Source organism: Melopsittacus undulatus, chromosome 1, assembly GCF_012275295.1.
Source record: "Melopsittacus undulatus isolate bMelUnd1 chromosome 1, bMelUnd1.mat.Z, whole genome shotgun sequence".
NCBI lineage: Eukaryota > Metazoa > Chordata > Aves > Psittaciformes > Psittaculidae > Melopsittacus > Melopsittacus undulatus.
Window position 1 is genome coordinate 59529562 of NC_047527.1, and position 15620 is coordinate 59545181.

At 35.4% G+C, this 15620-nt stretch overlaps 1 protein-coding gene across 1 annotated transcript; it reads left to right on the forward strand.

The window, feature by feature from the left end:
* The first annotated feature begins 1305 nt into the window (after window positions 1–1305).
* Window positions 1306–14869, forward strand: C1H18orf63 (chromosome 1 C18orf63 homolog). Its single transcript, XM_034060254.1, has 13 exons — window positions 1306–1439; window positions 2099–2177; window positions 3532–3588; window positions 5858–5969; window positions 7130–7171; window positions 8057–8133; window positions 9621–9730; window positions 10368–10464; window positions 10567–10652; window positions 11225–11408; window positions 12573–13646; window positions 14259–14375; window positions 14819–14869. The coding sequence occupies exons 1-13, from the start codon at window positions 1306–1308 to the stop codon at window positions 14867–14869; spliced, it is 2220 nt and encodes a 739-aa protein (XP_033916145.1).
* The last annotated feature ends 751 nt before the right edge of the window (window positions 14870–15620 follow it).

A 15620-nucleotide genomic window follows, 5' to 3' on the forward strand; every position in this document is an offset into this window, starting at 1 on the left:
TTTACAACATCTTTTGTCATAAAATCCCCAGGATTCTTTTAAGCATTTTGAAAGCTGAGGACCCAGCCTTTCTTTTCCATGTTTGCAAATGCACGAGATTGTTTTCTCAATAGCCCTTTCCCTTTAGATGTAGCTTTTGGAATTTTCTGATGAAGTGATAGTCTTGTCTGGCAGTTAAAAAAAAAAACTGTTTTTCCTGATTGCTAGAAAAAACTTGAAATGTGTTTTCCTTTAAGGGTAAGAAACAAGGAAATATGTTATTTTAGATTACAGTTATGAAACACTGGCCGTGTGCTTTTTTATAGGATATGACTGAGGTTGATCTTTTTAATGTGTAATACTGTTAAGCAAAGCAAAGTAAAATCAGAACAACAAAGTTGTCTTTGACATTGTTGCTCAAAAAATGTTTCCAATTCATAATTTTTCGATCATGATTTGCAGAATTGCTCTTCAGGTGAATACCTGGTGGCTTCCTAAAATTTGGAAACAAAATATTTATCGCCATCTTCACTGTGCAGGTAAGATCATTTCCCAAAAGGTTTTTAGGGTTTGGAGGGGGGGAAACTATTAAAACAGCATTTTTCTGGTGTGCAGGGTTTATTCCTGCCTTTTCATAACAGCAGACTTTCTACCTGCTTGTTTTTCTTCAAAACACTTTGATTAAGAAAGGTGCTATAGTTAAAAGGTGTATTTTCTTTAAATAATGAAATATTAGTTACTCTTTTTTGTCATAAATATTATAGTTCTTTTACTACAAGCCTTGCCTGTTCTGCAACTCTGCAACAGGCATCCAACAGGCTGAAACAACACAGCTACCTGTGTTCTTCCATGTTCTGTGGTTTTCATCCTCTGGCACAGTACAGCCATGGTCTTTATATGACTGAGGATATCTCTGTGGAGCTTCTGCAAATTAAACTTTCTTGCCACATAGGAGGGGACTAGCATCACAGAAGGATTCCTCAGCTTTTGGATCCCAGATAGATTCCAGCCCCAATGGAGACTGAGAAGATGGAAAGGATGCTTTTGTCCCTATCTTTACTCTGAATATTTTTACTCTTGTAAATACTTTGTTTTGGTTTTTTTTTTCAAATGTAGTGCAGTATTTATAGCAACAGTATATTGAGCTGTCCATTTTAGTTGACTCAATTATGCTATATTGTCTACCTATTAATCAGCAGATAAATGATTATCCATTTATCTGATACCATATACTTAAAAGTTCAGTAAACAAATATCTGCCTTATAAAAATGAAATATTTTTCCTTTCAAGACCCAGGGACCGCTTTGCAGCAATCAGCATATAACATGAATGGCACCAGGCACCAGCCTCTGTTCTTTGTCAGTCTGCCAGAGCTACAAAAACTCTGTGCTGCTACAGTAACACTGAGTTCTCAGGTACCAGAAAGTGAGACAAGGAGTACACAGATAAAGATTTGCAGGTAAAAATTTTCAAGGGCTGTTATTTCAGAAGCTGCTGGTGATTATTAATCAAAGATTTTATTAGCAGTATTAAAATTAAGCACAATAAAATCAGCAAAATTCTTATCAGCAGCAAACAGGATAAAAATGTTCAAAATAGATTTTGATTTGTTGGGTTTTTTTTTTGGTGGGGGATTCATGCTATTGAAGAAAAAAAATTAAAACTATGTTTTAAATATCATCAGCTAAAACTAACAAGGCCAAATTTAAAAATAATTGAAATTGACCTCTGTTCATTTGCAAAGCTGTAATGCTTTATGTAGGTGGAGACTGGCTAAAAAGAATACTTGAAAAGCATATGTACACTCCTTAATGTTCACCAATCATTATGTTATTACCTTTAATATGAAAGGGGAGAAACAAGAAACTGCCAAAAGGAACACTTTTGGAGAGTTCAGTTATGTGCCAAAGACCTGTAGTCTTTGCCTTAGACCACCACGGGTTGGTTAAGAACAAGTAACTTGAACTAGCCCAGCATACTATACTGAGCCATTAAAAACCAGTTAAAAGGGGAACATACTATGTTTGGAGATGGTGAAGAAAATAAATTTATGATGAGAAAAATAAAGTATGGAAAATAATTTTTTTTTCCTAACATTTTATTTATTTATTTTTATAGGCAGTTATTATTCCTGTATCAAGACATCCTTTCTGCACCTCTTATTGGAACCCTAAATCAAATTTCAGTTGTAATGGCGGTCAGTATCACTGTGTAAATGAGTATATGTAGTTACATACCTTAGCAGAGGAGTGGAATGCACCTCACTCAAAAGAGAGAATCTGGAATATGTTTTATTGAGGTAAAATAATAATTTGACGGAGTTCAATAAGTTTCACAGAATTTAGCAAAGTTTTAGCAAGGTTCACCTTATTAATTACTGCATGGAAGAAACAAAAAGGAAAATTGACTTAGAATGACTCATACAGAGGCTGGAGGCAGGAAGAGTAGAGGACCCTCCTGTTGAGTCATGAGGTTCAGAGTGTAGCCTGTTGTTTTCTAAACTCTTTTTGAAGCCTAGGTGTCCAGTCTTAATTTCATACATGGTCAATGGTTCACATCTGATGGAATTATCTATACAATGCTTATAATATCTGAGTAGCTATATGGATTAGTAATGCTTCATAGTATTAATTCGGCATGATATCAGTAATTTACCGAGGTAGGAGATCTTTCCACCTTGGCTAAGGAAGGATCTCTTAGTCTTAGCTAAGGAATCTCTAACCTTCAGAAGTTCGCTGCTCAGGAGGAGAATCATCTGGCACACAGTCCAGCTGCCATTCCAGAGTAGCTTAAGTCTGGCCTATCCTGATTTCAATATTTATAGGGTGAAGTTGTTTGCTGCTAGTCAATATATAGACAATGCAGAGGTCTTCAGCTCAGGTATATTGTTCAGTACTTTGGTTATCTTATCTTGTACCATTGAGTTTCAAAACCACCTTTCAAATATTTTTCGAGACACTTCACTCCCTTTTACATGAGCCAGGGGCTTTCCAGCTCTCAGGTTTATTTCAAGGACTTGAGGCCTGTTGCTTCTTTGTCAGCCTGAACCAAAGTATGGCTAGGAATCAACTGTATCCATCACACACCCCTGCATGTTTCTCTAAGAAGTGTTTTGTTTGAAAATCAAGGATAAATAAAGTCATTTTAAGCAAAATTTTATTTCTGTGGGTTAGTACTGTAGATGTGAGCTTATGTCTTCTACTCTTTTGATGAAAATGCCTTTCCAGATGGTGGACTTTTGTGTAACAAAATGGGCTCAGTAAGATGACACCGAATTAACAGCAAGAGCATCAGGGGCAGAGTTCTGCATTTTTGTTTTGGATAGTCTTTTGTTTGCTGCATAATGTATCTTTAGCTGGTGATGAGATTACACTATGGCAAATGCCTGTACTCATTTTAGTTATTGTGCTCCTTTAATGTACAGGATATGGCATTTGCTGTAACTATACCTTAACATGTTTTTCTCAAGCAAAGTCAGTGATGGACCATAATTTAATTTATGATTTGCTAAAATACCCCTTAATTTGCTTTTTGCTATTATAATTTTTTAGATACCGTTTTACAAGTCAGGAATATGTCAGGCCTACATAGAGAAACAAGGAGCTACTGTAAGTGCTGAAACATGTTTCAATTTTCAAGACTGTTACACTTGTATGCAACTGCTGTTTCTAGAGATGTGTATTTTTTGTAGGGCATGCAATTTGCACTACAGAAGCCAAGTTTCAGGGTAAAAAAAGTCTGCCAAACTGTCCTTTATTAATCTTAGTTTAGTAAGTATACTTTGTCAGAAGTTTAAAGAAGTTCTTGAGCGATTTCATTACATTGCTGCAGTTCGAATACTGATCCTGCTCAGAAGCATTGACATTTGTCCTCGAGGCAATGACAGACCTGCCCCTTGGGCCAAAGACCTGCTCCTCTGAGGGTGTCAGCTCCCTCTGTGTGTGCCCTGTAGCTTCTGAAGGTGTGGCTGTTCAGACAGCTGAACTGTCTCCGCATTCACGGTTTGGGTTTACCCAGCCTGTGTAGGACAGCCTCAGAAAAAAAACCCACAAACATAAAGAAGAAATGGAACCCATGAGTTTAACATCTGATACATTTTTAGACAATTATGCATATTATTTATTATCTTCTAGTATGTCATGTTTGTGGAGTTTATGAACATATGTATGGACACACTAAATTTACTGAGTCAAAAGACTGCTTGTAATCAAAGCCAGGAGCTCTCACAGTTCATTTACACAGCCAGTCAGGTGTATTTCTCTTTGTTCCAAGAAGTGTAAATACATATCCAGAGGGACCTTGACACGCTTGTGAGGTGGGCTGATGCCAACCTTATGAATTTTAACCATGCCAAGTGCGAGGTCCTACACCTGGGTCAGAGTAATCCCAGGCACAGCTGCAGGTTGGGCAGAGAAGAGATTCAGAGCAGCCCTGTGGAGAAGGACTTGGGGGTGTTAGTCAGTGAGAAAATGAACATGAGCCGGCTTCAGTGTGTGCTCACAGCCCAGAAAGCCAACTGTATCCTGGGCTGCATCAAAGGGAGCATGACCAGCAGGTCCAAGGAGGTGATCCTGCCCCTCTACTCTGCTCTCGTGAGACCTCACTTGCAGTACTGTGTGCAGTTCTGGTGTCCTCAACATAAAAAGGACATGGAACTGTTAGAACAAGTCCAGGGGAGGGCCATGAGGATGATCAGGGGACTGGAGCACCTCCCATATGAAGACAGGCTGAGAAAGTTGGGGTTGTTCAGCCTGGAGAAGAGAAGGCTGCATGGAGACCTCATAGCAGCCTTCCAGTATCTGAAGGGGGTCTACAGGGATGCTGGGGAGGGACTCTTCATTAGGGACTGTAGTGATAGGACAGGGGGTAACAGGTTCAAACTTAAACAGGGGAAGTTTAGATTGGATACAAGGAAGAAGTTCTTTCCTGTGAGGGTGGTGAGACACTGGAATGGGTTGCCCAGGGAGGTTGTGAATGCTCCATCCCTGGCAGTGGTCAAGGCCAGGCTGGACAGAGCCTTGGGTGATATGGTTTAGTGCGAGGTGTCCCTGCCCATGGCAGGGGGGTTGGACCTAGGTGATCTTAAGGTCCTTTCCAACCCTAACTGTTCTATGATTCTATAACTGGACTAGTAAGGCATACACTGCTCAAATATGCTTACCTTGCATAACTGCTTTCTGTTGATCTATGTAACTGATCTGTTATTGTTAAGTTTTCCGAAACCATCAAAATAGTGGTACAAAGTGTAGTTAATAGCCATGAGCTGCAAGCAGATCCTTGTCAGATCTCATTAGAAACATCCTCCTGGAGGTGTCTTAGTTGGCTCTTCATAACCCATTGTAATTAGTTTCTTTTTCTTGACTAATGCTAACTGCCCACAGGAAAGCAGGCAAGTAGTACTGCTGGGTGAATGAAGCTACTGTTTATCTATTTATCTTTTATTTATTTAATTAATCTGTTTATCTATTGTTCTTGTAACTGCAAGAAATGTTTCTGGTCCTGAGTTTGACAGCAGGGTTAATATATATAAATTTTGAATGTTGTGGCTATTGTCTGGAAAGAGATGTATATCTAGTAAAGTACTCCGTTTAGCTCAATTAATCTTTTCCCCAGGTCTATTATCAGCCCTGTAAAAGCATTAAGTGAACTGTAATGCACATTACTTTGATAACACATGAAAACTAAATGCTTACATTAAATACTGTGCTAACGTCCTCTTATAGCCAAGTAGGTGGAAAATAAAGATATGTAACATATACTAGATTTGTCTCCAGGATGCACTAGTAGTGTCTTTGATTAAATTATGAATGAAGCCAGTAAAAAGAATGGGTTAAAATTACTAATAATGCATTTTTCTTTGCTCACTGTCATTATTAGCTGCAAGCACCACAAACAGTTAGTCCAGACATTCTCCAAGCTTGCCTCTCCTACACACTGACAGCCAGACTTGCACCCAGGTGGAACAAAGCTGGTCATTTCTTGGTGCAAGGTATTTGACTCATCTGGGTCGGGAATTAAGCATTAAGTTTTCAGTTCTTTATTGTTGCATTTGCTTTCCATAATTTAATTTCCATCATTGTTTCTTTCATTATATTATTTCATTCATTTATGTCCTATGACTTTTTCTTTGATTGCATTTTTATTGTTCCTTTACTCATGTTCGGTGATTCAAATTAATAATTCACTTTTTCATCTTCCTCCTCATCTTTGTAATAGATCAAATAATTATTTCAACTAAATGCTATATACCAGATAAATAATTTCCAAACCAAATACTGTTGGATGCTTAAAGTGCTCTAAAAATTGGGCCTTTGTTTTACATTCATGCTTTCATCAGTGCCACTTCTGCATATGGTTTGCATGCTTTCCTAATACAGAAGTGGTTTTCTGTCAGAACATCTCCTTCTATCCTTCTGTCTCATTCTGTCTTTTTAGATGGTAGTTCCCTTGCCTGACATGTCTCTCCTGGCTCCTGTGTAGGATAAATCTGAATTACGAGAGTATGGAAACCAGATGTGTTTCAGATACTGTGGTGTGCTCTCTTTAAGTAGAGCATTTATATAGATCATAACAAATATGCATTGTGAAAAGTATGTAAGATGTTGTCTTATTTCCAGACACAATATTAACAGTATCTTGTTTTCAGTGTCCTCAAAATATACAGTCCTCTGAGATCATCTGATACGGGAATAGCAGGTGGAAGTAGACCACTAGAATAGTAGCTGATACAAATGAAAAACATTGACTAACAGCAATGTGACCCTGATACATGCAGCTTGTCTAATGATTTATGTTCCTAAAGATGGGCAAAAATTATGATATATGGTAGAATATGTAGTAATACTATATAGATTTGCTTATGAACCTGAGAAATTCATTAGCTGTTGGTCAATTAAAGATAGTTCTATGTAAAATTTCCTTACTGGGTGAAGAAAATGATGTATAAGTTGCTGCCCCCTGCTATACTTTAATGTATCTTTTTTTGATATAAGATGTTAATGAATCATTGAAAAGTTAATTGACAGAGATCTTTCTCTTTCATAGTTCATGACACACAGAAAACTCTGTGATTTCTCTTTTTTTTTTTTTTGCATAAACACATTAGACATATGGTTTAGAAAATAATGTCTATCTGTTTTATTTATTAAGGAAAAGATTTTTTGTCTCATTCAGGAAGGCAAAACGCTGTTGGTAAGTACAATATTCTGTTGATAGTATTACCAACACAGCATCTTTCTGTTTTTCATTCTGAAATAACCTCTATCAAAATACACTGTGATAAAAGGTAATTTTTCTACTATTCATCTATAGCCATGATTGAAATTTACCGTTTACAAGTTATGATTATTACAATTAAATGTACTTGCATCAAATGATGAGTCTTGCAAGTGATGTGAAAGTTCCATAATAAGAGATAGGAGAATAAGATAATGTGGCTGTCCTGTATTGTACTACATTTGCTGTTCACAAAAGTTAAATCAGCTAATAGCTAAGCATACTGCTTAGCTATTGCAAAAATTGCAAAGTCATATTTTAGTTCCAGTATAAAAGTTAAAGATGTCATCTAGGGATATTGGTGCCTAAATTTGTAACAGGGACATACATTGAGGAGCATGATACATTCAGTCTGTGTGCTACCATTTGTTGAGAGCTGAGTGAATGTTCTAGAGATGTGTGAGTAAATGCTTGCATTGCTCATGCAGTCTTACCTATTGACCACTTCAGGATGTGTAATACTGGGCTAGACGACTCAGTACAGCCAGTGGTTATAAGAACTACATTTGCTTTGAAATTAGGTGCTTATATATCAAGGATGTGAGTATCAAGCACCCAGATGCAGGACAGCCATGAGTTCCTAGGGAGGTGTACTCTATAGATGGTGATTCATAATTATTTTAATTTTTCACAGTTAAAATGCACTTTATTTTAATTTCCATGCTAAGGAAGTCTAGCGTTTTGATTTTCAAATGCAATATTTTTGTTAGCAATTACTTTAAATAAATATTTAGTTTAGCTTTCTGCCTAACAGATGCACTATGGTTCAAAACTAGGCTTTGTGCTTTGGTTTTATCTTAGTCATAGACCTCAATGTATCAGAGAGACAGCTTTGCATTAGTGTGGAGGCCTGCTCGGTTCGGTTGCCACCCCCTGAGGTATAATACAGCTATATTTTCTGTAACTGTTTTACTTACTAATTTTTATATTCTTTTCTGTTAGGTGACTTGCAGTTAGCGTGATGGGGATAGAAGTGCTTACTCCTGATTGCATTAAGATCATAATCATATTAACTGGCTATATGCAGCTGTTATAAAGGCACAACATCTGTATTAAACCAAAATTGACACCCATATTATATCTATTATTGATGCATTCTAGCAAACATTGTAAAACTGAGATTTTTGACTACTTAAAGAGGCCTTTCAAAAATGCTGAAAGAATATAGCAAAGTGCCTTTATGATTCTAGATTTCATTCTAGCAGTGTTTTTTTAGAAGGCATTCACTGTCTTACTGTAATACATAGACAGTTTTGAGTAACATCTTAAAAGTAAAGCTACAGATAAGTTGTCAGCACTGTATTTCAAGTCACTGTATATAATTATTCTGGAATCTGCTTGATTTTCTATGCAGCTTCCAAAATACTGGAGCAGCCTGGACTGTGCTGCTTGTAACCATAATTAATAAACTGTTTAGGAAATCATGGATTAGATTGAAAAAATACCATCCTTTGTGACAGCCATGTCACCTTTGTCGAATATGTCCATACATACAGGTACGCATTTGTCAGGCTTGCTGGCTTCTTCCAAAATAAGTGTTTCTGATCCAAACATTTCTTATGTGACCTAGTTGGACAACATAAACATTAAAGCTATCTATAAGAATCTGGTTCCAGAATGACACAAAGCAATGATGAAAGTGATCATGATGTGTCTTCACTATCAGTTGGATCATTTTAATACTTTTTTAAAACAGAAATGGCTAAATTTTCTTGCCAGTGAGTAAGTGCAAACCATAGCAGAACACAAAGAGAGAAAATGTTTCTCAAATATCAGTGTTTGATTGTGCCCTACAGTCAAATATTTCTGAATTGTGAAAATGTGGTGGTTTTTGACTTCTCACAGGGTGAAACTATATATCCCATTAATTCTGTTGCTTGAACCTTTGCACTTGATTAGGCAAGCTGGCATACACAGTTACTAAACTGTCCTCATGGGTTTCTGATTTGAGCTTCAAAAATGTGCATGGAAGTGAGACAGTTCTTAGGCTGAGAAATTCCTTCTGTACTCTTACTTATTAAAACACTTCAACCCTGCCCATGGCAGAGGGGTTGGAACTAGGTGATCTTTGAGATCCCTTCTAACCCAAACCATTCTGTGATTCTACAGAAGTTTAAATCTCACTGATTTAAAAAACCTTTAAACCTTGTACTTGCATAACATTTGGAATTGTAGGCTCTAACATAAGACACTGTGCAATTTGATGATCTTCTGAAATAATCAGTTTGTGAGAGCTGATAAAAGAATAATAATGTACAAGCTTCAATGTATTGTGATGCATAATTATTTTTGAAAATTTTAATTGTGTACTGTGTGGAAATATTTGCAAATAACTTTTTGGTTTTTTTTTCTTTTTCATTTTAAGTTGTCAGATTTTGATATTTCAGCAAACATCCTAAAGCTGTTTGATAGCAATGAAAATACAGTTATTCACCAACATTACATATTAAGTAACTGGTGCTATGTTTTGCCAAGGTAGGAATCTGTTCATGTTTCATCAGAAACAAACATTTCCTGGAACTGTTGCCCTACATTGAATTTGATACTAGTGATAAGAACACCTCTGTTTTACTGTCTATTTTACATTCAGGAATCTTTCTTTTTTATTTTAATGGTCTCAGTGTTACAGAAAATGAGAAAAATCAGTGAATCATAAATTACACATTTAAATATTGCTTCAAGTTTAGTAATCTCTCTGCTACTTCTGTGGTATGCAAGAGTATTAATTCTTCTCAAATATAATTTGAGCAGAAAGTGTCAATTTAAAGAAAAAAATATTTCCACCTTCACCACAAGCTATCCCTACTTTCATCATAAAGATATGAGAAGTAATGATACATTCACTTATGTTCTACATTCACTGGTAGTGTGTGTTGCATACGAGAAATTGGACTTGTATGTGCCAAGTTCTTTTCCATACATCAGGAAATATTGTTATTGTTCTGTCATAAACTTACAAATTAATGGTATTAGTCCTTAAAACATAAAAATAATCCATAAATACTTTAAATGCCAAAAAAAAAAGATTTACTTTTCTCACCTTAAAGTCCAGTATATTTTCAGCTGAGTTTTATGACACCTTTTCTAAGCAATCCCCCCTTACCTATCACAGCATGAAAATGGGTCAGATTATAAATATCAGCCACATAATTCCTCCAGAATCTCCTTTCCGTTCATATAAAGAATTTCAGATGCACTGGAAGAATCTGGTAAGAGACAATATATACTGATTTAGTTTTTCCCTCCCTTTTTTGTACCTATTGAGTTTGTATTTGTAATACATGTTTGTATATTATTTTTTCTTTTTAAAGTATGGATATGTTCTTCCAGAGGATCTTAAAGAGACAAAAATATACTTAAGTGTTTACTTCAAACCAATAGGAGAAAGGTTCTTTACGTATCCTTTCAGAATAGTTTTGTTAATTTTCTTCTGCTTTTAGCAAAGATCTAAATTTTCATCTTTGAATGTGCCATATTTTCTTCTTCCATGATTTCATAGAAGTCAGTGAAGAATTGTTTCACTAGACAAATACAAACAATATATTTAGTGAAGTCTCTTTGTCTTATATATTGTATATATATATTGAAGAATAGCAAGTCAAATAGAACAGTTTGCTTCACAGCTTCCATAAACATGATAAATGCCATTCTAAATGGTGATGTATAAAGAGGAGTTAAATTCCCCTAGATATATCACCAACAAGAGAATGTTGTTTTAAAGAGAATTTTCTTGTTGTGGAAGGCTAAACTAAGGCTTACTTATATTGAGTAATCTTTATTATGCTAGGTTAGTATGGTATAATCATGTTGAATTCCTGTAACTTAACTTCAGTCCCTTAAGAAAGTATTTGTTTCTGTTCACTTCTTTGAAAAAGCTTTAGCTATGTTCATGATTTCTTCTCAACAATTATGATTCATAATTCTAGAAATGGAAAGAAACTTGTTATGTGTCCCTGAGCACTTATTCAGGTACCCTTTAAGTTGCATTCGAAGTCAGCCAGTGCAGTATTTCCCCAGAACAAATTTGGAAAGTGTGTTGAACTCCTTTCTTTCTGACCTGAAACGTAATCTTTCACATCTATGTGGATTTCCAGTGAGGATGACAAGCAAAGCACTTTACGCTACACAGGAGCTCTCCAGGGCTCCGGTACGTGTAAGGTTTTTTTGTAAATATATTAAGGGCATATTATTTTTTTATAAACATATTAATGTACTCTGTTCAAGGTATGGAGTGGTCTTTATCATATTCAGAACACATTAAGAGTATAAAACTGCTTTTTACAACAAAGAACTATCAATCACATAACTTTTAATTATATGTAATTAAATATTATGCTATTTGCCATTTTTAGGTTGTTGTTCACATCACAAGTGCATTTGAAAACTAGACTTAATGTTAAATAGTTGCTAGCAATATTTGCAGTTCTGCAGACCTTATTTTAAAGTTGGATATCGAAAACTTCCTCACACTTCTTCCATGAGAATAATAAGAACAATATCAACAACAATAAAACCAATATATTATTATTGTTATTATTATTATATTATTACAGATTATTATTACAATTTATTGAAACTGAAACATGCAAAAAACAACCCAAGAGCAATATAAAGTTTTGTGGACTTAGGCATTTAAAAACACTCAATCTGTAAGGTTTACTTCGTTGCTGGTGATGGAATGGAGGCAAGCAATCAGAACTCATTTAATTTGAGGTTGTGGCAAATGCTGGGTCTCAAATTTCTGTGGTAGTAGTGTGTGAAAGAAGAAGTGAAGTAATTAATTCTGAACAAAGAGCAGTGACAGAACTTGCAGAGATTCTAAAATGCTATAATCCTCTTTCAGAAAGCAGTTGCTGTTTATGTCTCCTCAGTGATCAAAGTTAGAATGGCTCTTCTCTGTCATCTGCAGTTTTTATAGACATCCAGACTGTCTTTGAGTCAGAATATAGATGCTCTTAGAAGTTTTAAGAGACGAGGAGCCCTATCAGTCAAACTCTTTGTAGTTCCCCTCAAAAGGGGTAAGCATTACACAGCTGGAAAGCACTAAACCTAGATAATGGCTGTAATTTAAGTCTTTCCTTCTGAGAAATAAAATATTCCACCATAGTTTATAAATAAAGAACTGGGCGGAGGGGAAAACAAATTTTCATTTATAGTGACAACAAAATATTTATTGAAAATATAGTTCATTCTAATTCAAAAAAGCAAAATGTATATATTGTGGTGTTAGGTTGATAATGTATAGTGATGCATTATGTTACACTATCAGATTTTTAAATCCAGTTTGTTCTATTTATCAACTCTTGTTGTATTGCAGGAAATAAAATCTAAACATGTAAACTTGGCTGGTGAGATGGTTTGTGCAGTCTCTCTAACACAGGCTCCTCCAAGGAAACAGACTTTGCCTGGAATTTCTTCACCATGCAGTATGGAAAACAGCCACTGGATGGAGCGTTTGATCAAAGAGCCAGAAACACACGGTTTTTCGAGTAGCAATAATGTAGGAAAGGTTAGCATTGAAGCAACAGCGATATCAATGAATAATAGGCAAATACCAGAAGTACCAGAGTTACCAGTTGCGAAATCACTAGGAATGCCTGTAAATTCAGCCTTTGAGCTCCCCTCTCAGAAAGGTAGCAAAATTATACCAATTTTCAAGGGAAAGTTGATGCAAATGAATGGAAGGAACACATATCATATGGATGGGAAGAAAAGAGAAAGTGCTGAAAGACATTCACCAATGAAAATTATGGGTGTTTCATCCTCTATGCTGACTGGGTGCAAGCCCAACATGACTCAGGTTTACAAACCTGTTCAAAATATGTCAGTTAAAAATCCTGCTCATAGCACCGTACTTCAGGTAACGAACAGGAAAACTTACATAAAACATGGTACACCTGTATTTCGATGGAAAACTGAGTCTGCTGGACAAATTACTAGTTCTGATTTGTCTGATAACTCAGCTTCAGGTGGGAATTCGAGTGAAGCCAATCACAGAATGGCAGATTTTCCTTCCTTTCTTAAGAATGTTGGGTCAGTGCTTCAGAAAACAAACATCAGTCTAAGTCTGAATGCATATGAATCTCCTGTTTCCAGTGCAAGAAGGGGAAAAAAGTTTGCAAGTCAAAATACCATGCAAGTTCTTCAGAAACAAAACCAGTCAAAGAAAGTAGATTTTCAGATTTGTAAATTAGACAATGAAATGACAAATTCCAGTTTATCACAGCAACAAAGAAAGAGATCAAATGAAAGAGCGGGTTTAAATATTAATGAATCTGTCTTAAAAGATATATCATGTGTCGCCAAAAATGAAGAAAGTAAAGCAGCATGCCACTATATGGACTATATTGCTGAGACAATCAGTCATCATTCCAAATCTAACTTTGAACAGGTATGGTAAATAACAGCCTCATTCTCACTGTTTCTCACAAATTCAATATATTCTAAAACAATGTTAAGCAATAAGGAGCATGACTTTCATCATGTTCTACCATCATTCTCAAAATAGTTTTCTAAAATTTGTATCATACGAGTTAATGTTTTCAGCCACTGATGTTGTGGGGTTTTTTTCCTGAAAGGGAAAATGTCTTACTGTGTTGTCTGAGGTAAACATTCCTTTTTTTAGTGTTTGGGACTTTTAATATGGGATAATTAGTTTTCCTTTCTTTAAGACAGTTTATCAGGGAAACAAGAGTTATGGAGTTTAACTGCTAGAGGTACTTCACAACCTAAATTTTTTATGATGCTGTCTGCTTTTTAGTAAAATAAATAGCTGAGCTTATTTCAGCACAATTTTTATGAGGATGGTAATCCCACAGATTGGGTACATGGGTGAAATGTGTTCTGCTTCTAACTGTTTTCACCTATAAAATGTAATTTGGTAGGTCATTTAATGTTTGTGTTATGAGAGCATCTTTTGAAAAAGTAGGCCATTTTAACAACTAGAAAAATACTGGGTTGGTTTTTTTATTTCTAATAAAGGTATAAATTTCTGTACTTCAAGGTGATTACAGGGAACAAGTATCTGACATGTGAAACACTGACCTCAAAACTGACTTCCTCAGTCAAGGAGAGCAATGTGGAAGAATTTGTAAAGAAAAGTTGTGCCAGAAGAAGACAGGTAAAACCCCCCCATACACATACACACCTCCTGTAGACAAGGGCCTGAATTAAGAAAGAAAAAGGAAAGTTTTTTGTGGGTTGGGTTGTTGGGTTTTTTTTCATTTTATCACATTCCAGTTAAAATGGGGAAGCCCTCTCTGGATAAAATTAACCTTAACCAGGATAAAATTAACCTTAACCATTAGTTATGTTACTGGTCCTTCAAGCATGATCTGGTTTTAATTATTTACCCACTGTACCTACAAACATTTGTCATGGAAATTATGTTTCCATTGGAAAATAACAACTTCTATTAATTATTTCTCATATCATTCAACTAAGGATTTCACTCAGAAACAGCTTTTTAGTTGAGCTGTTAGCTTAGTATTACTGCTTTATTTGCTTTACTGTTTTTTTTGCCTTTAGTTTGGGTTGTTTGGGTTGTTTTTTTTTTGTTAACAGAAAGAAGAAGGTTCAAAGTTGAAGAAAGCCAAGAGAAGTAAGCCTGTTTAGGATGTTCTTGAGTACTCAAAGAAAACCCTGGGTATGCTCATTACAAATTTTAAATATTGTTCTCTATTAAAATAGTATCACATCTGTAATAGTTCCTACTCTTTTGGATCATAATAATGATATCAGCAGTCTCCAAATGAATTACTTTACTGAACAAATGGTTTCCAGAAGCTAAGATTTGTTGTTTATTGGACACTAGCAAATAAAGCTTTTTTTCTTTTTCTTTTTTTTTATTCATTGAATACAAAAGCATCTTGTACTTAGTAGAATTTAAAATTTAGCTTAAATTTGTATTTTAATTGGCTTATTTTCTTTCAGACTAAAATAATCTTCAGTTTTGTGCTTCTGAGTTTCATTTGAATCTGAGCTGAAGTTAAAACTGTAAACCATTAAAGTGAAGCTATGTATATTATTTAGTATCATTACCTGAAATGGGGCAAAGACAAAATGCCTGTCATATGAAATGAATAAATTTACTTTTGTAACCAGATATTTCAACCCACATCATGGGTTGTTGTCGACAATAGTCCTGCAGGACAGAACAAGCTTTTCCTTTGAATGTTCTTTTGACTATTAAGGATACATCCAGCATATGCAACCCACCAGTTTTGTTGACCTAATGCCTATCTCAAGTTAGCAGTAGTAAAACATGCAGGAAAGAGTAGCCTATACAGTGAACTGTTTCAGATATAAATGGAAGTATATTTATTCCAAAGAAAATACTGATGTAAACAAGATAATCACAGACACA

What these genes read in the sequence shown, in the direction of transcription:
- C1H18orf63 (XM_034060254.1), top strand. Translation starts at nt 1,306, where the DNA reads ATGAATGGCACCAGGCACCAGCCTCTGTTCTTTGTCAGTCTGCCAGAG. An exon ending in TTCGGTTGCCACCCCCTGAG is followed by an intron (nt 8,134 to 9,620) that starts GTATAATACAGC and finishes TTTCATTTTAAG; the next exon opens with TTGTCAGATTTTGATATTTC. An exon ending in GTTGTGCCAGAAGAAGACAG is followed by an intron (nt 14,376 to 14,818) that starts GTAAAACCCCCC and finishes TTTTGTTAACAG; the next exon opens with AAAGAAGAAGGTTCAAAGTT.